The 23,645-nt window shown below is 45.9% G+C and overlaps 1 protein-coding gene across 3 annotated transcripts in view; it reads right to left on the bottom strand.

Moving 5' to 3' along the window:
• Nucleotides 1–2,538: 2,538 nt before the first annotated feature.
• Nucleotides 2,539–23,645, bottom strand: part of sulf1 (sulfatase 1) — a 49,575-nt gene continuing 28,468 nt past the window's right edge. The window contains exons 6-20 of one of the 3 annotated variants that reach the window (XM_076290914.1): nt 21,738–21,888; nt 21,220–21,395; nt 20,962–21,090; nt 20,674–20,730; nt 18,555–18,690; nt 14,345–14,603; nt 13,519–13,762; nt 13,269–13,365; nt 12,910–13,004; nt 11,267–11,338; nt 9,990–10,159; nt 9,630–9,772; nt 9,125–9,248; nt 7,255–7,288; nt 4,578–4,743 (exon numbers count right to left, since the gene is read on the bottom strand). In XM_076290914.1, the coding sequence (XP_076147029.1) occupies nt 4,710–4,743; nt 7,255–7,288; nt 9,125–9,248; nt 9,630–9,772; nt 9,990–10,159; nt 11,267–11,338; nt 12,910–13,004; nt 13,269–13,365; nt 13,519–13,762; nt 14,345–14,603; nt 18,555–18,690; nt 20,674–20,730; nt 20,962–21,090; nt 21,220–21,395; nt 21,738–21,888 (1,921 nt within the window). In that variant the 3' untranslated portion in view covers nt 4,578–4,709. Of the gene's footprint in view, nt 4,744–7,254; nt 7,289–9,124; nt 9,249–9,629; nt 9,773–9,989; nt 10,160–11,266; nt 11,339–12,909; nt 13,005–13,268; nt 13,366–13,518; nt 13,763–14,344; nt 14,604–18,554; nt 18,691–20,673; nt 20,731–20,961; nt 21,091–21,219; nt 21,396–21,737; nt 21,889–23,645 lie in introns of all 3 variants that reach the window. The other 2 variants (XM_076290916.1, XM_076290915.1) reach the window with 2 other exon arrangements.

The following is a 23,645-nucleotide window of genomic DNA, read 5'->3' as shown; positions in this document are numbered from 1 at the left end:
CCTTCAAATTGTAAATGTATCACTGCTGTCTGGCACTTTTCCTAAGTCACTGAAAACAGCTGTTGTAAAGCCACTTCTCAAGAAGAATAACCTGGATGCCTCCATGCTAAACAATTACAGGCCCATATCCAATCTGCCTTTTATTGGCAAAATTATTGAAAAAGTAGTCTTTAATCAATTAACCACCTTCCTAACATCAAATGGGTATTTTGATTACTTTCAGTCTGGTTTTCGGGCAAATCACAGCACTGAAACAGCTCTCATTAAAGTTTCCAATGACATACGCCTCAACACAGATTCAGGTAAAACATCAGTCCTAGTGCTACTGGACCTTAGTGCAGCATTTGACACTGTTGATCACAATATTTTACTACACAGACTAGAACACTGGGTTGGATTTACAGGCATAGTTATCAGCTGGATAAAATCATATCTACAAGAAAGGAGCTTCTTTGTTGCCATCGGAAACTGTACCTCAACACCAACGTCCTTGACCTGTGGTGTTCCCCAGGGGTCAATCTTGGGGCCACTATTATTCAACCTCTATATGCTCCCACTTGGACAAATCATTCAAAATAATTTGATTTCATATCATAGCTATGCAGATGACACACAAATTTACTTAGCTCTATCACCAAACGACTATGGTCCTCTTGAATCTATGTGTCAGTGTATAGAACAAATCAACACCTGGATGTCTCAAAATTTTCTTCAGCTGAACAAAGAAAAAACTGAAGTAATTATATTTGGTAAAAATGAGGAAAGACTTAAGGTTGCCACTCTCCTTGGCACAAAAGGGTTGAAGGCAAAGGATACTGTTAAAAATCTTGGTGTATTAATTGACAGTGATCTAAATTTCAACAGCCACATGAAAGCGATAACTAAATCAGCTTTTTACCACCTCAAAAATATTGCCAAACTCAGAGGGCTGATGTCAAAATATGACTTAGAAAAACTCATTCATGCATTTATCTCCAGCAGAGTTGATTACTGCAATGGACTGTTCACAGGCTTTCCTAAAAAGACTATTAAACAGCTTCAGGTGATACAAAATGCAGCAGCTAGGATTCTAACAAAAACTAAAAGAACTGACCACATTACTCCAATTCTTAAGTCCTTGCACTGGCTTCCAGTAAGTCACAGAATTGACTTTAAAGCACTATTGCTTGTTTATAAATCAGTAAATGGAGCAGGACCTAAATACTTGTCAGACATGCTTCAGCAGTACACACCTTCTCGTCCTCTCAGGTCCCAGGTGAAAAACCTGCTAGTAAAACCTACAGTTAGAACTAAACATGGTGAAGCAGCTTTTAGCTGCTATGCGGCTCAGCTGTGGAACCAACTTTCGGATGACATCAAAAAGGCCCCAACTGTAGCCAGTTTTAAATCTAGACTTAAGACCAAACTGTTCTCAGATGCTTTCTGCTAACTGTGCCGAGTAACAAATTCTGAATCTGCCTTGATAATTATTCTACTTTGTCTTTTATTACTTTTTTTTACTACTTTTGCCTTTGTTTTGCTTACTAATTATTCTTTATTTTTAAATGATTTTACCTTGTTTTATGTTTCCTTTTTATTATGATCTTTACCTTTTAACTATTCTTTGACTATATTGCCCTTCTATGCTTTTATTTGTTATTATTGTTTGGTTTTGTTTATGTAAAGCACATTGAATGACCTCTGTGTATGAAATGCGCTATATAAATAAACTTGACTTGACTCACACATTGTCACATTTTCACAAACAAGCCAGTTAGGTTTGACACACTGGTGGACACAGAAGTACAGGAAGTACAGGGTTGTCAATGTGGGCTGCTGGATGCTCCCATGAAGTGGCAGTTTCCAAACCTGGGAGCATCAACCATTTATTGATGACATCATTTGTGGCTGTCTGTAGTGTGACACCTAATCGGCTTTCATTGTGAACATGTGGTTGGAGGTGAGGGGAGAGTGTGAAATGTTATGATTGTTGGCTTGAGAGGTTGGCTGCTTTGAAGAGCCTCAAATAGTATTCAAACATTTTGCTTTATTTCCACTTTTTTGTTTATTACATAACATCATGTGTGTTATTTCATAGTTTTCTTCTACAATGTAAGAAAAGGCAGAAAAAGACAGACCCATAGTGTAGTGTATGTCTGTGTACTCTGTGTGTGAGCATGCTCTCATCTGCTGTTCCTTTGCTTCTCTTGGGCCATGGGACAAAGCTAGCAGTGTCGAAGCTACTGTAGCTCTTAAAGCACTCACACACATGCACACACACACACACTGGATTGTGCTTCCTTTATCACATTAGCTCAGTCCTGCTGTCCATAAGCATCTAACGAATGAAGTTCTTTAGCTACACCTTCCACGCTGGTGATCCTCCTGACCATTCCTTCTTTCTTGCAACACTATACCGCACTGCCGGCAACTATAACGGCGAGTTAGAATACTTGCCTCTAAATGTTTACAGTGAAAGTATTCAGAACACCAAGCCACACAGAGGAAGGGAAATAGGAAGAGTATAAGGAAGTAAACCAGAAACTATCGAAAACCATGTACTTTTAAAAAAAAATCTTTATTTATTAAACAGCTTCTTGGCTTTCCAGAAGCCAGAATTGTTTTAACACTTCCAAATGAAATTTCCTTTTAAAAACGGTGACGAAGAGGGTATGGGGGAGGGGGGGGGGGATTTGCTTGAAATTATGCAATGCAACCAGACATGTTCTAAAAACATTGTTTGAAAAATGAACAGTATGGAAATGCTGTTTTATCAAGTATTTCTCAAAAATGAATAAAAAAGTGATGGACACTGATATCCTGAAAAACAACAATTGAAAGCAAGCATGACTATACTGCAGGGGATGTACATAAATTATTGGTGTTAGTGTTTCTTAATGGTACCTCTATAAACAGCTGTTGGCTTTTAAAATAACAAAACCTACATATGCATTGTCTGATTATCAAAGCACTTCAGAATACTGGTGGAGCTCTAAGAAGTTGCATAATAGAACCACGTATGCATTTCAAGTCCTGCCTAGCCCATGTGACTTCTGGAGCACAGGGTGGACAGTTCAAGTGTTTACTAACAAAAGCGTGACCAGGAAAGTGTGCTGTAGCAGAACATATCTGAACAAACTGTGTGCTAAAGTGTGCCTTTTTATAACTAATGAACAGAAAGAGAAAAAATAATAATATATATATATAAATTGTACTATACCCCAATTTAATGCATTTAAACGGGCCTCCATTTGCAGTATTGATGGCAACGGTTGCTTTATTAGCTAAGATTGTTTATCTTTGAGACAGTACCATGATTCAAACTAGCAAGAGTAAATAACTGGTCTTGTCTATCACACAGTGTAGGTTTTGATTGACATCAGCACATACTAAAATGTTGCTGTGGAGGATTAAAAGTGCATCAAACATTAAACTGGTGGGTTAATTTCCTGATGTATTGCATTGCAATGGTTTCACCATCACATTTTTAACCTATTATTTATTAAAAATATATATTAAAAACATAATTTTATGCACGTTTCTCCACTTGAAATTCAAAATTCATGATGTTTAAGCTGCATTAAGGTTTTTTTTTTCTCTTTCCTAAATATATATATATATATATATATATATATATATATTTAAAAAAAACAACGTAACACTGATTTCTAATAAACTGAAGCACCTGTAAAAAAATAAACAATAATAATAACATTATGATTTTCTTATTATACGATTTCTAACTCAAAAAAACTAAGAAAACAGCCCAGCGCTCTCTTTAAATGGAGGGTGCCTTGCTGTATATGCAGTGTCTCTGGAGCTTACTGGCATCATGGCAAGGAGCCTGCATCACCCCGCTAACTCCCCTCTCCCCTCAGAGTGTGCTTTTGGTGGGTAGAGGGGCGAAACCGCTCCCCTCTGAGTCATGAGGTTCCAGCCCAGAGGGTTTTGGGGGCTCTGTTGGCCCCCCGTGGGGAGGGTCTGGCTGGGCCGCAGGGCCGTCTCCTGGAGGGTCTCTGGGCTGGGCAGGGTGTGGGGACAGGGGCAGGTAGCCCTGGGCCTGGAAAAGGTCTTCCTCCTCCTCCTCTTCCTTCCTCTGGGTCTGGTGGGTCTGCGGGTCCACGTGGAGTGTACTCGGGTGGTGGAGGAGCTGGGCTGGCAGGCTGGGGTAGGAGGCGGCCCACAGGACGTGCTCGTGGCGAGTCTCCAGCTCCGTCAGGCCGTTCCCGCTGAAGCCCGCGTCGCTGCCGTCCTCGTCGTCCAGCTGCTGGAGCCAGGCGCTGGCCCGCGGCCGGGGGGCCGACGGCCTGCCACTCGTGGAGGCGGGCGGAGGCTGATGGGGCGCCTCGGGGAGCTCGTTCAGCTCCTGCCCCGGGGGGGCCCCGCTGGGGGTGTGGCTGGGGGGATTGGCCGAGGAGGGGACGGTGGTGGGCGCGACCAGATGGGGCCACTTGTCGCCATGCACCGAGTCGGGCCCCTCACCGCTGGCGTCGATGTCGTCGGGGCCCCCGTCCCCAGAGCCCGACTCATCCAGAGGGTCAAGCTTATTGGTTTGGTTCAGTCTCTTTAGGTTGCTCAGCAGTGCAAACATACTATCTACATCCTTCTGAAAGTTCGTCCAGTCGTCCGAGCTGGGTCGATAGTCAACCCTCCGCTCGTAAAGAGTCTCGTTTACACTGTACAGATCGGCCAGTCCTTGCCAGTTAAAGTCCTCTGTGAAGTTGGGCAGCTTAACCTTTTCGTCCTTCCCATCCTGGCTGTGTTCTGTGAAAGAGAGAGACACACACTGTTAGCTGGAGGAGCTACTTCTGCTTTAGCACACACTCACAAAGGCGGGGGGAGGGGGGGGGGGGTGTAAGCATGCCTGATCACTAGCTCACTGTGCTAGTGCTGACCACAGCACAAGTGTCCACACACACACACACGCACACACACACACACACACACACACTCAAATAGAGCTTTGTGCTTTTGTATAGAGGACCCACAACAGGCATTGGCACAAACTCAAGCCATAACCAGAGGAACCAAGAGAAAAAAATAATTAAATGAAGAGCAAAACAAAGACAAAACTGATTTGTTTTATAAACTGAATCCCACAATAATCCATCTTAGACATCATGCACTAAGACAGACAGCACCAAAGGTTCTTCAACAGAAAGGAACGTCCTGCAACAATGATTGACAAAAAGAACGTGAGACGAAAGGCAAAAAATAAAACAATAACCCAGGTGACCTGGAAGCAAGAAAGAAATAGCAAAGCAAACAGGACAGGAAACGGGACAAAAAAGATATGTGAACATCAGCAAAATTATGTCAAGAAAACAGAAACGGCAGAACTCTTTCTCTCTCTCACACACACACACACACACACATGGCCCTCATGAATTGGATGCCCACAAATGAACTCTAATGATGACAGTCTCCTCTGTTTATGGGTGACTAAGTTGGTGCAGTAATGAAGAAGAGGAGCGTGGGTAATGTAGTCTACGGTATGGAGGAATGAGGCATGGAGATGAAACCATGTTGAGTGAGGCTAAAGGGACACTCACAGGGGCGACAGAACGGGCCTCCTCAGCTTTGACCACTTTCGGTGTTGCTGTTGCCTGGTAAGCAGGTGCCAAAGACAGACAAGGTCAAAAGAGGTGTCACCACGATGCTTTTCTACTATTGCCAGTGCCAGTGAATCCACAAAACTGGTTGTTTGTTTGCACACACGCACACACGCGCACACACACACACACACACACAAACGCGCGCACACACACACACACACACACTAAGAGTGTTCCAGAGTAAACCGAGACATTCTAGAGACCAACATTAGATTAGAACCAACAGTAGCGAAGACTACCCCTTCTAAACCATCTTGACCATAATATCAAGATGTTTCCATTAATTCAATATCTTAATATTGCACACAGAAACTTCAAAATGCCTCCCTTATGGTAAAAAGATGTTGACTTTTCCAGGCAGATTTCTGACTTCTGTAGATCAGTCCAGTTTATCCAAAAACACTTTTAATGCATTTCTGACCAAGCAAGAGATTTGTAAAATCACTGGCATGTCATCACTGTTGTCTGAAGTGCTCCAGAGGAGTTTCTCAATCCTGCCTCGACCAATCCACACTGCTTATTTTGGGTTCTGCAGCACAAGGTGCAAATGGGGCAACTGGGCAAGTCTAGTCTGTCTACTCGTCATCAAGTAGGAGTCTGCAGAGAGAAACCCAAAAGCTGCTGTGCAGTCCTGTGGAAGCAAGGCTGAGAAACCCAACTAAAGCTGCTCTGAGATATCAATGCAGATAAGAGGCGCCAATCGGGCTACTCTAGCACAGAATAATTACAACAAGATGATCTAGCTGGCCATTTTGGCTCATAGCTGAAGTAATATTGCACTTGTCAGGGCTTTCAGCACAGCCTTATTGGGTTCACCATTGAAGCAGGGCTGGTACGAACATACGCTGCATTTAGGTACAAAGTGACACATGCATTTAGATGTACATGCAGGATGGCGCAGCTTATCGGTTTCATTCAAAACAGTGATGCTTAATTGTGTTGGCTGTGTCGTAATCTCTTAGTCATTTTCAAAAAACCACACTCGGACTGTTTGTATACATAAAGATGTCTAAAATAATTTAGAGCTTTTCAAAAGCCAAATCCATATATCCAAATAGTTCATGTGAAATGGGGAATGGGTGGGGTATTTTGCTAGTTCTTTAAAAAAGGGACTGAATGTAGTTACTTTGTGGGTGCATACCATTGGAATAACCACCACACCAGTGCCAAAATCATGTAATGATTCATACAAACACAGGAAAGCAATTACATGTGTTTTTAGGCAAAAAGGATGCTGCAGATATAAAGTAACTGAATTATCACCACAGCGATGAGAGAGGATATACGGGGGGAAAAGGGAAAACAAAAACAGGACGACATGAAACACGGAGGAAAGCAAACAAGCATGAAAAACAGCTCCCACATGACACAAGCACTCGGATGGAGCCCACAAGACAAAAGCTGGCCAGCGGGACGCTGTGCGGCCTCGTTGTGGAGATAAACACATGGCACGGACTCTTCTTACAATGGTCAAATCAAAACACACGGGTAGAATTATGGTTAGCGCAAACTCAGCATGCAACCACACATGTTTCGTTCTATTTGCTTTTGTTTTTTTGTTTGTATGTTTTTAAGCGTTGATGCATCATGGGAGATTAGTGGAATGAGCTGGCCCATGCAGTTGTTACGGAAAGCCAGTGAGGACAAAAAGGGTGAATACCTGTGTGGATCATAGCTTCCGCCATCTTTACTCCCTGATCAGGAAAATAAGAGCAGTCGATTGTTAATGCATCGCTCACGATCAAAACAACTAAAATCATTCACAGTCACTGTAGTTCTTCATGCATGGCCTCTAGATCCCTATGGAGAAATGCAGTTAACATGATTTGATGAAACAGAGGACAGAAATGGGAGTGAAAGAGAGAGAGAGAATGAACTGGGCTGGAGGACCGGTAGTTATAGTCTCCTGAGGGTTCTGTTTTAGAGCAGATCTTAGGTCAGACACTGAATCCATTTAATCCAAATCATTGAGTTCACACTTACACATAAGGTCTTATGCACTTAAAACTAACATATTCATGAATCTTGCTGTTTACATAAGCACCAAGGACATTACATGCATCACTAAAACTAACTAATATCTGAAGAATGATGTCCTTAATTATAAGATAAATTGCTAAAATATATATATGCTACAGTATTACTGGGATGAAGGGGATTAAAGGTAGTTGTCTTTGTTTCTGGGTGAAACCTGAAGCCAACATTTTAATTTAAAAAGGAGAAACTAAATGATGATTTGTGATGCACACCTGAAATGGACCTGGAAGTGTTGACAGCCCTTCTTGCAGATTTATGTCTGGCTTATATTACACGATGGGTTTTGAAGAACACATGCCAACAAAAAGACAGACCATGAGAGGGGCTGAAGTCATAGTTTTGTTTTTCTTTAACCAGAAGCCTAGGCCAGAATACCAATTTAGGCAGAGCCACCCTAAAAAATAATAATAATAAAAATAAACTGTGGCTTCATCACCGAGGTGAGACAAAAGTGTGTGAAATTAAACTGACAGGTCTCAACAGCCTCACTGACCGCCAGTTCAGAGCTGCATTGCCAAGTTGCCTGTAGTCAGATGACTCAATGATGGTTCTATGTCAGTTCATAAATAGTAGCACAGCTTGAAAATATTATTTTCATAAGCTTGCTGTGACATGAAATAAAACCAGTGAATCATATTGAGGACCTCTGTTGAGGAAGGGGAAAAAACTGATGAGATTATCCTATAATTGAGTCTTGAAACTACTTCCAATCACTTATGCACATTGCTCTAAAATGTCTGATCCACCACACAAAACCATGAAAAACAATCAAAATTATTAAACACAGCTCTGGGTTCCCATTAGATTGGATCGCCTTTAAAAGAGAGAGACAGAAGAAAGTCAGAAACATCCAGTTCAGATCAGGAAGATGGTGTCAGGATACCCAGCATTCCCTGTAGTGGAATTCAGCCGTCAGACGTTAAGCTTTATGTCTAGGGATACTCCTCTGGATAGAAACTACTGGGAGGCAGGATCATTGATTTTAAGTGGACACGTGTGCATTCATCATCAAGCACTTCAACCTCATTCCCATGCAACATGCAGCACCAAGAGGCAGAAGAATGAACTAATCAAACGTGCTGACCCCACAGTTAGGTGGAAATGATCTCTTGATGAAATCTTATCCGTCACACTGCAATTACTAATCTGAATTGGCACGACCGGTCCGTGAAGGGAATAAGTGGCCTTACTTTATGTCAAGTGCCCTTTTTACACAGTACAGTCATTAATAAAACTACATTTCTTTTCTGAAATGATATAACATTTTAATAATCATAACCTACATGTACATTGAAACACACATTATTATTACTATTATTATTATTATTATTATTATTATTATTAATTATTATTTCCAAAGGACACTCAACATAAAATGTGGCCAAATGAAAGCACAAACCAAATAACCAAGTGCTAGGATACCCTACTGGGTATCCATGGCGACCTGCTGCACTGGACTAGGCTAAGGTGGATGGGAGAAGAGTTGGGCTAACCTGTGTCCAGGCCCTTGGGCCGTGGGTTGCACTGCTTGTGACCCTGACAGCTGCGCATCTCCATCAGCTGCTGGTGCAGCTGGTTCAGGACCTCTCTGTCCACCGTGAACACTGTGTTGGTCAGCTGCAACACACAAACACCGCCATCGTTTTTCACATACCCATTTATATTCATTCGATTTACATGATCATATGAACATGCCTCTCTTCCCTAACCTTTAATTCAGAATCACATGTATACCGGTACATACATTTTGAGTTCAACCTGCTGTATATGTATTTATTTAGGCTAGCATATCATTAGTATTTAGGCTACTCTACTTACCTTGACATTATTAAATTAGCATACATGGTTGTCTTTCAAAATGACTAAACTAGCAGGCTTCATTTTCTGATTCCACATGGCTGTTGCATGCATGACACTGTACTCTAAGTGTCGGAAATAACTTTGTACGGAAAATCACATAAATACTTCACGCAGGCATTAGTGCAACAATCCTCTCACCTGGTAAGGATCACTGTTCAGGTCGAAGTACTCGAGGAACCCTGTGGCAAACTCACAGAAGAGGCTGTTGTGGGTGTCGTTGATGGTGCGTAGACACCAGTAGGTGTTGTTATTGGAGCTGGTGCAGGCACAGAATCCCCCCACTGGAGATCAACACCAGAGCACAGAGCCAATCGTTAGCACGTGCAGCATTTAGGGCATGCATGCTTTTCCTCTGTGATTATCAAGTAATATTGCAAACATTTTTACATAAATTTACAGAAAAAAATGGCTGGAAAGCTTAGTGCAATTTTCAAATAATTTAGTCCTTTCTATAGTGGTGAAAGTGGTCTATTTCTTTAGATGGTGCAGTTCACGTACAGTTCCAGAAGGGGGCAGTCTGCCAGTGGTCATTGTTGTGGATGAAGCAGGTGAGTCCAGGCAGGCTGCAGTCATCCCCCTTCCTCTGCCTCTTCCGCTCCTTCCGTTCCTTCTTCTTCCTCCGGATCTCGTTATACAGAGTCTTACCGTCCACTTCCTGCACTGCCTCCCTGATGGACACACAAAAAGAGCCAATGAGAGGGCAGCTTGCAAAAACTCAACAATCCAGATAATCCAGTAGAACCCCTGACCAATCAGGCTTTTCTAAGCAAACAAGTGGCCAATCAGACCACAGTTCAATGCACAAAAACACCAATCACACAACTGTCCAATCAGACCTCTTCAATTTTCTCAAACAAACTAATTACACAGACATTTACAGGTTTACCCTAAAACAGACTCAGAGAGATAAATAGTACAGACACCATTAAGCCCTAAACAAATCAGCTCTTGTGTTATAGCCTCATCTTCCCCCAGCCTCCTTGCCAAACAGAGGCAGCTGTTCCACATTTGTCTAATAGACTCCCAATGCGTCCAGCATTATCTCTTTGGCCTGAGTGTAGGCCAAGCTTTTGAACAGATAACCGTGTCTGTCAATTTGACAGGCTACGACTTCTTGATCTTGCCAGGGCTGCTGAGAAGGCCTTGGTGTCACATGTGGGGGGTTTGATCCTGTTCACGCTTGTTTGCTTGTTTGGCATTTCTGTCCTGCGGCAAGAGGCCCAGGCGACGTGCCTGCCGGAGACGAGCGGCCCTCACTGTCCACCAGGGACAGGCGACGGCGCCATGAAATTGCAAAACAATCCGTTGTCTTTTTTATAACCCCCCCCCACACACACACACACACACACACAGTCTCATTTACGGATTTGGGCACAAGAGACAGAGAAACACACTCACATAGACAGACACGAACACTCTGTGCCAAGAGCATCATGCAAACCAGGCTCTAGGGTGACAAACTATCACCTTCCATCCTGTTTAAGTAGGCATGCCCAGCATAGGAGTGGGCGCCAGCCAACTGGTGAAACGTTGATCACTGCGCTATTGTGCTCACCGTAAACCAAGCTATAATTATCCTCTCATCCCACAGAGTAGCTACGCTATCCGTGTGAACCTTGCTTTCGCTCCAACCAACAGTGTTTTGTGTTGAGGGCAAGCCAATTCTTTACACAGTGGACACAAGCAGGACACACATACGTCAGACACACGTCGTCAACGGGGACCACGCAACAGGATGGACGACAGAAACACACGTGGAGGACAAAGGGACTCACTTAAAGGTTTGGAGACGGTCATTCTTTTTCTTCAACCTCTCAGGTTTGTTTCTTTGCGCTTTGCTAAAGTAGCTGGTTTAGGTGGTGAAGAGAAGAAAAGAAAAAGTGCCAAAGTCACAAGCTTCTCAAGTTTCTCAGACAGGCAGTGAATTATCAGAAAGAAACAGACCGACACAAGCAGCAGAAAAGCATCGCTACACTGATGTAAGTATGTATGTACATACAAGTATGCAAGTACTGCAAGCAAGGCTGGGTTAGTTTTATCACAAACACCTATGACATTAAAGGTAGTGTATGTCAAATGGTTTGCTTTAAAGGTGCTCCCAAGTGTACCTTTAAGTGGATATGTATCCTCAAATAAAGTTGGCCTCATTGGGCAGGGTGGGCACAGTTACAGAAATGTCCCTTTCTGACTTCTCAAATAGATTTTTGACTTTTTACCAATGAGATGCTACAAGAAACTCAAAATCAGGGATAGGACCTCTGTGATGTCAGTCAAGAATAAGAATGCTGATAGGCTGGGCAAGCAGGCAGAGGGAGGAGAGAGAGCAAGGGAGCATTGTCAGAGCTTTAGATAGCACTACAGTACCTTGATTAGTGAGCTTTACATGTTTTAGCTTTAAATCGACCACCAAAACATTCCTACCACTCTTTTCCACGAACAGCAAATGAACTGTAATTCTAAACAACATGACCGTGAGCATTTTATAAGCAGAATGTCTGTTCCCAGATCAGGCCTTGAGGGTTTCTATTCCGAGGTGAACAGGACAATTAGAGAGTCAGCTTCTTGGGAGCTTAGACTTCCGTCCTCGTCAGGACATGGTGCCAGGTGTTAAGCTGGCAAGTCTCCCAGCCGCAGCCTCCTCACAGACAGCTTCTAGACTCTAGCCAGTGCATACCACCGTGGGAAACCAAGACCGAGGACATTCTGACACCATTACATCTGACACATGCAAATAGATTGAAGGCAAAGATGAGGCCTTCACCTTCCAAGAGTAAGCTGCCAAGCAAAGCTTGGAATGATAAACACTCACAGGGGTTCTGTTCAACAACTGAATCTACATGTTCAGTTGCATAAACATTTAGCATTCGTGTGAAGCTTTTTTCTTGGATAGTACTTCTACATACCACGTATTGGTCATGAGGTTATATAATAATATCTGAAAGGTTTCTACAACGGCATTAGCCTAGAAATCTAGACGCACCCTAGCGGCAGCAAATGTAATTTGCAGCCAGGGTAGTCTAGCAACTCTCCGTTGGCTTGCGAGCTGGAAAAATTAAACTTCTATCAGGCCAATCACAACGACGGTTCCGCGTGAATTTCCTGCTACTTGAAAACAAAGATGATGGATGGTGAACAGCAGTCTTTGAATCGCGACTCGAGTTAAGCTTTTTTTAAATTGACAAAAGTTTGATCAACTAGCCAACTAGCTGGTGGGAAAATGCATGGGAGTTGTAGCGCTATCCTATTGCGTGCAGAGGAAATTTGAAAGACAACCGTTTATCCCACCCCTCGGATTGAGCAGTGCCTATGGTAAATTCCCAGACCCTACATTAAAATTCACAATCTTAATGTTGAGTTTGCCTTCACCACTAACAGGCTCCTGCACAGGGCCATGGAATGAGATGGGAGTCCACCGTACCTCCTCTTGCTGCAGTCACAGTCGCCAGGACGCCTCCTTTTAAGGTGACCCCGGACCTCCCGCAGGTGCTTGATCTTGTCCTGCAGAGCCTCAATCTGCCAAGAGGACGGTAGAAGGACAGCTTGTAACATCACACCAGCACTGGGAGACTAGCTTCACACTACATTCAACATCATATACACTTGTAGGTAACTTGCATCACTAACATAGTTGAGTAAGTCCATAACATATATATACATACAGTAAAATAAAAAACAACTGATATATTATCTTTAAGGACATTAATGCCAATGGTTTTAGGTTGATTCACTTATGGAGTTGCAAATATCTGTTCTCAGGAGTGGAATTCAAACACAAACCTCCTGGTCAATGTAGCTCTTGTGGTCTTTCCAGGCTCTGGACGACTGGTAGACTTCCCTCTCGCAGTGCACAGTATCGTTCACCAGGATGTAGCACCTGTAGGCACAAACGACGAGAAGAATACGTAATCAGAATACGAGGACGATCAAGCCAGTCCAGTGGAGATGTGATGATGGTAATGTACCATCAAAATATTATCTCAATATCAATATTTATAAAAACATTAAATATGTCCAGACAACAACGCACTTGTGTGTGACTTTGAGGGAGTTGGGGTAGCCCACAGCGTTGGTGTCATCGGCAAGCATCTCCTCGGATCCGTCGTCTGACTCCAGGCCGAGGTCCTCTTGGGGCTCGTAGTGGCGTTTGCTGATGGCACGTGGCTTGAGGGCATCTTTGTCGTCGGCCTGCAGGTCCACATCGTAGATCCGCCCCTCAAACTCCACAGACAAGGACCTGGCTGGACGTGTGTGGACAAAACGCGGCCTGTAGCCTGAAAAAGAATAATGTGCAATAGAAGGCTTTGATACATAATCCAGCAGTGATATACTTCACTTACAAAGCATGTCCACTAGGTGGCACACTAATCTATCAAAGCCTACCATTTCCAACACAGAGGCCTGCCTCAAATGACTCCAACATTTTTGTACTGAGCGCAAAACACACTCTCTGCTAACATTGCATAGCTAATGAAGTGAAACACTTAATCATGGCTAGCGCGTTGGCCAGGAGTACAAAGCCGCCAGACCCAGCGCCCCTGATGCTGCCGCAGATATGAACTGCTAAAGCCTTAAACAGCTCATGCTCACGCCCGCAAGCCGCTCAGGGACCACCCAGCCCCAGCCACCAGCCCCAGCCCCCAGCCCCAGTCTCCCAGCCACCAGCCCCAGTCTCCCAGCCCTAGTCCCAGCCACCAGCCCCAGTCACCCAGCCCCAGTCCCAGCCCCAGCCCTCTACTCTTTCTCTCCTCTCTCCTCGATCCTCAGCCACCACCCCAGTCCTTAGCCCGGTCACTCTCTCCCCCCTCCCCCCTCTTGGCCCAGCTCTGTCCCAGCTCCCTCCCCGACCCACTCACGCTGGCTGCTGCCGCTCGGCCCCATCTGCCTGCGGCCTCGGCCGCGCTCGGCCTTGTAGGGGCGGTCGCCGCAGTCGCACTCCTCGAGTCTGCCGTAGGGCCCGCTGCTACCTCCTCCACCGGCACCGCCACCGGCGGCACTGCTGCTGCTGCCGCGTGAGCGTAGGCTCCGGGCGCGCTTCCGGGAGCCCTGGTCCTTCAGGCTGCCTTTGCACTTTGTTAGACGCCACTTACCCGCGTCCTCAATGCAGTGCCATTTCTGTCATTGTGGGAGAGAAAGAGAGAGAGAGAGAGAAAACATGAGAGGCGTGTGATGGATGTGCTGTTGAGATGTTGAATGAATGTTTTCCTCCTCCTGAAACTGGGCCGTGTGTGGTTTTTTTCCAGGGCGAGCGTATGGGGAGGTGGGTGGTGTCTATGTGTGGTGGAACGTCTGACTAATGCTCAGTGCACAGTAGGTGTTAGTTTGATGTCCAAACACCCATCCATTTTCCTGACAGGGATGAGCTCAGTGTCCGCAATTAAAAGATCTCAAGCATCCACACAGCCTAAAAGGGGGTGAGAGCGCTAAAGTACTTAAACAGCCAACTCAATGAGCATCCTGGCTCACCCCAACAAAACAGACCAAAAAGATCCCCTGAAAAAAAGAGACAAAAAAATCCACAGTTTAATTTGGATGTAATCTGTGATTCTGGCTCGTTGTTTGGATTCGCAGTCAAGGCGTTTCCTGCTTGCACCGCGGTTCAGACGCTTGCTCACGACTGTGGGAAACCGTATCCAAACAATGGCCACGGTCCTGATCAGATTTCCTGCGAAGCGCTCCGCTGACAGTCATATTATATCTCCATCTGCAGGCTCCCAGGCTTAGAGAGCAAGAAGACAGGACGGGAGAGGAGGAGGGGAGGAGAGGAGAGGAAAAGAAAGGAGAGGAGAGAAGAGGAGTGAAGGAGAGAGGATAGGGAAGGAGAGGAGAAAAGAGTCAAGGAGAAGAGCAGAGAGGGTAGAGAAGAGAGGAGAACAGAGGAGAGGGGATAGGGAAAGAGAGGAGAAAGGAGGGGAGAAGAGGAGAGTTAAGAAGAAGAGCAGAGAGGGTAGAGGAGAAGAGAGAAGAGGAGAGGAGTGAAGGAGACAGCATAGGGAAGGCGAGGAGAGGGGATACAGCAGCCACTGGGAACATTAGCATCTCCAGGCACGGCTGAGTGGCCGAGATACACAAGGCGGCGAGAAGGCGGCTCCACTGTGAAAGGTGGTTTCTGACTGTTGTCTTTAGTCACTCACTGGTTCGCATGGGTTACTGGACACACAGACATAACACAGACAAACGGCACCCACACACACACACACACACACACACGTTCTCATGCAGAGGTGAACTGCCTTCTGTCATACTTCCTGGTGAAAATTGCACTTCCAAGTCCATGAATGGGTGGGGAACAGGAATGAGTGCTGACACACACACACACACACAGACACACACACAGACACAGACACAGACACACACAAACAAGCACACAGAATGTCCTCACTGACTTCACTTCAGGTCATTCGCTGATGAACAGCAGTTGTTAGGAGAGGCTCAGTTGAGAGCTTTTAAGGGCCCACACACACACACACACACACACACACACATTCCACTTCGACGCCACAGAGAGCTATCAGGGGAATAGCCTATGGAGGGAGTGAACACAACAGACCGCACAAGCTGGGACTTGATCTGTCAGAACCAGACTGAGCCCTCACTGAGTGTGTATTCTGACACACACACACACACACACACAAAAACACACATACATACATAACAGTGACAAGGATTAAATACCAAGCCAGTAGCCTTTGGTCATGAAAGCCCCCGGCTACACTGTCTGAAATCTGATCCAACGTCCTCCTCGATCTGGGATGGACATAGCTGTGGGTGATGCAAGTTGTGTGACCGTAAACAACTCTCCCACGTTACGAAAGGAAATCCAAACCAGCGGCGAGACTGAGCCCCGGACCCGGGCCAGATGGGGCCCGGCTCCTGCCCCCGTCACCGTCGCCAGCTGCAGCCTGGGAACGGGGCCAGTGGCTGGAGAGAGGAGGCCTTACCCGGGGCTTCCTTGCCTTGAGCTCTGAAATGAACAGCTTAGCCAGCGGAAGCCACGGCACAATAATACAGGTCGGATGCCTGACTTTATCGGGGGAGGGGGCTATAAATATGAGTGCTCCGGAGGTCTCCTCTTTGGGGTGGATTACTGCCCCCCACCCCCCTTTGAGTTGGGAGCCCCCGGTAGGAGCAGGTGTCCCTGGTCAAAGGGGGATTGAGTCATCCGTTGTGGAGGTGGGACGAATTTGACCCGATCCTCCATACATATTTTCTGGCTGGACGCAGGGAACAGATGGGATGGACTGGACTTGGATCGTGCCATTCAGGTTTATTTAATGGAGGCAGAATTAAAAGGGAAACGCCAGGTGCAAGTCATCATCATTTATCTCAATTATGTGACACCCTTACACATAACCTTCACACGAGTCAGGAAGGACACGCACACACACGCACGTGTAGACAGGCACGCACACACACAGACACACACACTTACAGGCGGAGCGTTTAGACACAAGCAGCCCGCACGCACGCGCACACACACACACACACACACACACACACACACACACACACACACACACACACACACACACACACACACACATGTAGACAGGCGCGCGCACACACACACACACGCACGCACACACATGCACACATGTATAGACAAACACACACACACACACACAGGGTCCTGTATTTCATATAAATGGGCCTGTGGCTGCCTTTGATAAATGGCCAGTTTGAGTGCTACATGCAAACACTTATTAGGTCATAAAAGCTGTCTGGTTCACATTAGCGGTGGCCCTTGAAACCCTGTCTACCTCTTTAATGCCACCTGAAATTGGAACAATTTGTATTGTTCAGCTCAGGCTGATTCACAGGCCTACCACTTAGTGTTAAAAAGGGAAGGGGTAGGTTGTGTGTGTATGTGTGTGTGTGTGTGTGTGGGAGGGTGTGTGTGTGTGTGTGTGTGGGAGGGTGTGTGTGTGTGTGTGGAGAATGGGCCTACTGCCCCGTTAAACAAGCTCTGATGAAAGGAAACTGCGAGCAAATTAGTTCCTCTTGTGCATACATTCACATACACACACACACACACACACACACCAATTTCCAATTACACCTCAATTGTTGTAAATGGCAATTTGAATTATGACGAGACAGGAGACGGCTGCTATGCCGAGATGGGTCTCAAATGTTGCTCCAAGCCGCCACCGCGAGACATGGTCTCGAACAGAGCAAAGTGGTGGAAATAGTTGCATTAAGCGCGGGGGTGGAACGCCATTCCACCGCACCATCTCACTTCGCTTCACCAGGCGGCCCCGACGCGGCTCTCCCGACGTTTCATGTGGGCTGCCGGCGAGCGAGACGGAAAGCTCAGCGGACAGACGGCGCGGAGCAGAGCCACTTTACCCATGTCTGGGCAGTATGAGAAGTGAGTGTGTGTGTGTGTGTGTGTGTGTGTCTCTGTGCATTTGTCTGTCTATATGAGTGGGTATATGTACGTCTGTCTATACGAGAGGATGTGTATGTTTGTGAGTGTGTGTGTGTGTGTGTGTGTGTGTGTGTGTGTGTGTGTGTATGAGCAAGAGTGAGGGTGAAGTGTGGTTTGCAGTCTGTTGGTGTGTATCTGTGTGGTCTGTGGGTGTGAGTGCGTGCTGGTATCAATGAGGGCATGTTTGTACGTCTATGGCTGTGTGTGTGTGTGTCTACATGTGTGTGGTGCTCATTCAGGCCTGTCGCAGACGCTGACGCGGATTCTAATCCCTTGAGACGTCGGGCTCATTCCACTCCACTTCTCACACACACACACACACACACACACACACACGCCTGATGATGAGAGTGCTCACTTACAGACAGATCTCAGTGAAGTGGGCAGTTTTGTAAACTTGTCCCCTCAAATCAAGGGGTTCAAGTTTCTTTTCTAAACCAATCAGATCGCAAGGAAAGGTAGCAGGGATTCCCCTGAGTTCCGAGTGAAGCACAAGTCTGGAAGTGTTTAACATTTCCAGGGTGGCACGGGCCATTACATTACATCGTAGACCTCCGAGATCTTTTGTTGTAGCAGAGGTTTTTAAACAAATGTGTGTGTGTGTGAGTGTGTGTGTGTGTGTGTGTTTTCCGTACCTGTCCTGGCTGCTGGCAGGGCGTCTGAAACTCGGCCTGCTGGCATGCCTCCTTCACCTTCTTGTACTTGGGCAGGCTGTTGGTGTGCTGGGTGCTCACACTACCACCACCGTCCTCCTTCTTACGCAGGATTTTACTGGAGAGAGAGAGACAGGGTGTGTGTAGGTGTGAGAGTGTGTGTGTGTGTGTGTGGGGGGGGGGGGGGGGGGGTAGAGAGGGGGAAGGGAGGTAGGAGAGAGGGATAGAGTGGGGAGCAGAAAGAGAGAAAGAGAGTGCGGGGGTGAGTGTGGGGCGGCTGGGTTGCGGCTCGCAGCCGAGCTGAGCTGGCAGTGGCTCTGTGGCTTTGGGTGCCAGGAAAGCCCGGGCAGCCAGCCCAGGTCAGCGCTCAACTCATCCACCCAGGGCCAAGTCATTTGACCCCCTGGCACTGACTCACCCACATGCTAACCAAAGCCCCCCCACCCCCCACCCTCCCATCTCCACCAACCCCCCCCCTTTCTAAACCCAACTCTACCCCACCCTAACAGAGTGAGTGAGTGAGCGAGTGAGCGAGCGAGGGGAACCAGCTGCATTCTCAGGACGAGCTGAAATAACTGGCAACAAAGGACAACAAAAACCCACTGAACTTTTTACGGCTATCTGTCTCCCCGACCGCCACTGTGGTTGCCTTCTCTGCTTCATGCTGACGTTCAGTCATCTTTTGCAAGCCAAATATCTGGTGTGTGTGTGTGTGTGTGTGTGTTGGGGGGGTATTCTGGCTCAGTCCTACCCCCTTGCACTGTTTTGTGGAAAATAAATTATCGAGGTGGCCAAACACTTTAATCTAGCTGCACACACACTGGAAATAATCATGCCAGCTCTCATAAACAGGTCAGATTCATGCTCTTTTGGAGTAAACATGGTGAAGGATTTTGGTCACTGATTCATTTAACGCACAGGTATAATGATTCTATCTGCGTCATAAGAGATGCCATGTGATCGCTTATTGCCATCTACTACTTCCCTCAGTCTGCTTTGAAAGATCTGCTGGCAGTCTCTCTGTAAACCGTGGGGAAGAAAGACAGAGAGAAAGAGAGGGAGGGGATGAGGCCTGCAGCGGCAGTTAGGCCGGCAGGCATTAAGATATGATATCACACGCACACACAGACAGTCGCGGTGACAGGAAGAATGTCAGTCCCGCGACTGCTCCGTAGTCTCCCCGGGCTTTTAGCTGGCACGCACACAGATTGAGGAGATTACTCTGCCATGAGCCGCTCGCTTCTCTCTCTGTCTCTCTGTCTGTCTGTCTGTCGGTCTGTCTCTCTTTCTCTCTCTCTCTCTCGGTCTGTCTCTCTCTCTCTCTCGGTCTGTCTCTCTCACACACATAAACAGCCTGTGGTGTTATGGCATCTCGGCCGAAGTAAAGAATTTCCAAAAGGGGCCAGCAAACCAAACTGTTTGGCATGCATAGATGCGTTCATATTTAGTGCAGGTTGTGCGGCGAGACTAGGAACACTTCACCAGTGCACAAGGGAGTTCTGGGGCCGAGCATTCATGACCCTGATTCCATGCAGTGAACTCTTTTATCTCAAGCGATGCAAAATGTCCTGAGCTCATAACCAATGAGACTTCCCTTCATGCTGCAGGTAACTTAATCCCATAAACTAGTTGAAGGATTGGAGACAGGTTTGTTTATTTTGAACGTGCCCGTCTCTGGCGCAGTAGCCCACTGAAATTCAAACGGACTCTGGCTGCAAGGACACTGAGGCAACCGGAGCCTGGGCGTTGCTTCTTGAAAGGAATTCCTCAAAACAAAGCCTATTTTTCCAGAATCACCATCAAAAGTTTTTAATTTACTTCTACCTTTGTTTAATCTTTCAGGTTTATCCCATTAACTTTCAAAGGATTAGCTCTGATTATGGGAAGTCTATCAACATGTCAGGCTAACCTCAGAGTCTGATACACCAGGATGTCTTCATTCACGTTACACTTAAAGTGGAAAGAACTAAGCTATGACATAGTGGAAAAGACAAGTAAAGTGGTCGTCATACCACCGCTTAAATGAAATGTGAAGAATTGTGTCAAACATGTCTACCCTGACGTGTCTAACATGGAAAAAGGCCCAAGGAACATGCCTTACCCTCTCTCCACCAGGAATGTGTCCCTCCACACTTTTGGTTTCCGGTTTGGTTTGAATCTGAAAATAAGAACACAATGGTATTTTTTAAAGTTGATTTGGAATTTAATTAGCTCAATTTGTTTCATATTTACTTGCCACATACACATTTTATTATGGTGTGTTCACTTATTAGGGATTCTTTCCTGCTCCCCTCTATGGAATTTCAGCGTTACATGCCAAACATATAGGCATTAGTGATTGCACAATGCCCACGCTCTGCGACTCAACAGCTTTTCTTCATTAAATCACCTGTTTCCAGTTTTCTCTTGTTCCAGAAGTTTCAAAATGGATTTCCCATCCATGTCAGAGGGGGTGTCCAGTCCAGCGATGTCCAGGATAGTTGGGGCTAAATCTATATTCAGCACCATATGGGGATTTCTGCACAGGTAGGGGAATAAAGTGCTCAACTGTTTAAAAATCCAGTAGAGACATTAACACTGCAAATATAAATGTGTGAATGAAGTTTTAAATGTGTTAATGAAAGTGTTATGAATAAGTTGTTCTTACACTGCTCCCCGTTCTACATTCGGCCCTCTCACAAAGAAAGGCACTCGAATGTCAAAGTCATAAGGCATCGATTTCCCCTTAACCAGCCCAAACTGCCCGATGTGGTAGCCATGATCAGCTGTGTAGATAATGTAAGTGTTGTCCAGCTCGCCAGTCTCCACCAGCGCCTCGTAGATCTACAAAATCAACATTTACAGTCACATCAGTCAACACAGCAGACGCCTGGATGTTTGCCCTATATTCTGCAGTGACATTACCAAACAAAGGGTGTCCATATTAGTCAATTTTGCATTACTGTATACAGTATGCATGAATAATTTATATTTCTTCATGCAGCTGATGCTTTTATCCAATGCAACTTACAAATGAGGCACGATACTGTGTAAACACCACAATAAAACAAAGAAAGCAAGACAGAGACACAGAAAGAATAAAAGAATGAAAGGAAGAAAGAATAAAAGTACAATCAAGCTTCAGCATCAACCATTTTGGAAGCAGGAAGGAAATCCTCCACCAACCTTTTCTACGGAGTCATCCACAGACATGAGGGTCTGCAGTCTCTTCCTGTGCAGGAAGTTGGTGAACTCCATGTGGATGGGCCTCATGGGGCCGGTGTACTGCATGATCCAGTGCTTGTCCATGTTGGGCGCGTAGTTGTAGCTGGGGGTGCTGGAGAGGGCAGGAGGGCAGAGGAGAGAAGCAGAGTGGGCATGAGTGGGCATCAGCGCTCTTTCTCCCTGCACTCAAGTATGTGCCATGTTCCCCTGTCATATCATTTACGCCCACAGGTGCCTGTGAGTTTTATATGCTGTCCAAAATGTTTGAGGAGCAACAACGCTGGACTAGCCGTCTCTGGATATGTTTGCACTAGCAGATGTACCAATTCTCCCTGTTAGGTGTTTATTTAAACAAAAAAAGAAGATTGCAAGATTTTCTGTCCATCTCTTCTCTCACCAAGCTGAGAGTCTCTGGCCTCTTGGCGAGGAGAAATCATTTGAGGGTTGGCACAAGCTTAAGCAAACAAAAGCTCCACAGCCGTCAGGCCCAAAGTAAAGTTTCTAATGACCCCTGGACAGAAGGGGCCCAATAACTCACTGCATGTTTGAAGTGGGAAACAAAAAACAAAGTTAACAGAGGAGACGGTGTTGTTTATGGAACCACAATATTTTTGGGCCATGCACCTGCTGACTGCAGGTTTGGATTGTAGTTTTGGAGATCCACTGATATGGCAGTACTGCTCGAAATCATTTGTTCACATCACAAGAGGAATAGCTTAACTTACTATTCTCTTAAGTGTACCTTTAATAGGGTGCTTTTAATGAGGTCTACTCTATAATCTTTGGTGATTACCACTGAATCCTGCCATTATTGGCAAGAAAATACTGAAGTTATTTTCAGTATTGTGGGTCTTAAGGGAAGCCTCACTGCTACAGGTGAGAAAAGCAATCATCAAGCCACACCTGATACCCACTGTCCATCCTGTAAGGAACACAGGCTTTAACTACCCAAAGCAAGAGTGCATGCAAAAAACTGCTTGATATCTAGTACTAGTGTGCGAATGGGCATGTTTATAAAACGTGCCTCTGCTCCCACTGAACAAGGTAATTGCTGTTTGATTTGGCCTGAATGCTTTTCAAATGAGCAATATCAGTTGTCAGGTCAAACACTGTGGCGGGCACAAATGGGTCTGTGTGCTTTTCCAGTTTGAAATAATCCTCTAATAGACTTGTCCAGCACGTCGCCCTGGCTGTGCCCTTGATGAATGAATCATTAACGCTTTCTAAATTTGCGCTTGGCACCGAGTCAGTGAGGAGTGAGGTCTTGACGTTTCTCCCATTCACTTTGCTGTTCGCTTGTAAGCGTTGTCGGATGCAATGGAGTCGCCCCCCTCCCCCCCTTCCTCGTGCCATTCTCTCCCCCCTACCCCGCCATCTGCCCACCATTTTCCCCCCTTGAAGGAACTGGCTGGGCAGCATTCCCTGGGCCACAAAAACATGCCAGTCAGCGAGAGCCTCCCAGGGGCCCCCTTCTTTGCCCCGGAGCAAGCCATTCAGAGTGCGGGCCAACACTGAAAATAAATTAATAACATCACAAAGGGTGTTCTAGAACAAACAATGCATTCCACACATCCCTGAACCTGCCGAGTGAAAGCTCTGATTGATATGGAGGAGGTCGGGAAGTGCTCCAGGAAGCAGGGGCTAAAATAATAGCGGCGAGGGGAAAGAAAGGAGGTAGAGGGAGACGGGGACAGAGAGAGAGAGAGAGAGAGAGAGAGAGAGAGAGAGAGAGAGAGAGAGAGAGAGAGAGAGAGAGAGAGAGGGTAGGATAGGGAAAAAGGGAGGAAAGGGAAAAAAGAATAAGAGTGCAAGCTGGGCTGTGTGTATGATTATGATTGCTATCTCCCAGTCTTTGGGGGTTGCGCTCTA

Source organism: Alosa pseudoharengus, unplaced genomic scaffold, assembly GCF_046254945.1.
Source record: "Alosa pseudoharengus isolate Yale_2024_CS ecotype anadromous, Long Island Sound unplaced genomic scaffold, YU_APseudo_1.1 YU_APseudo_1.1_scf_18, whole genome shotgun sequence".
NCBI lineage: Eukaryota > Metazoa > Chordata > Actinopteri > Clupeiformes > Clupeidae > Alosa > Alosa pseudoharengus.
This window is presented reverse-complemented; position numbering and strand designations above follow the sequence as displayed.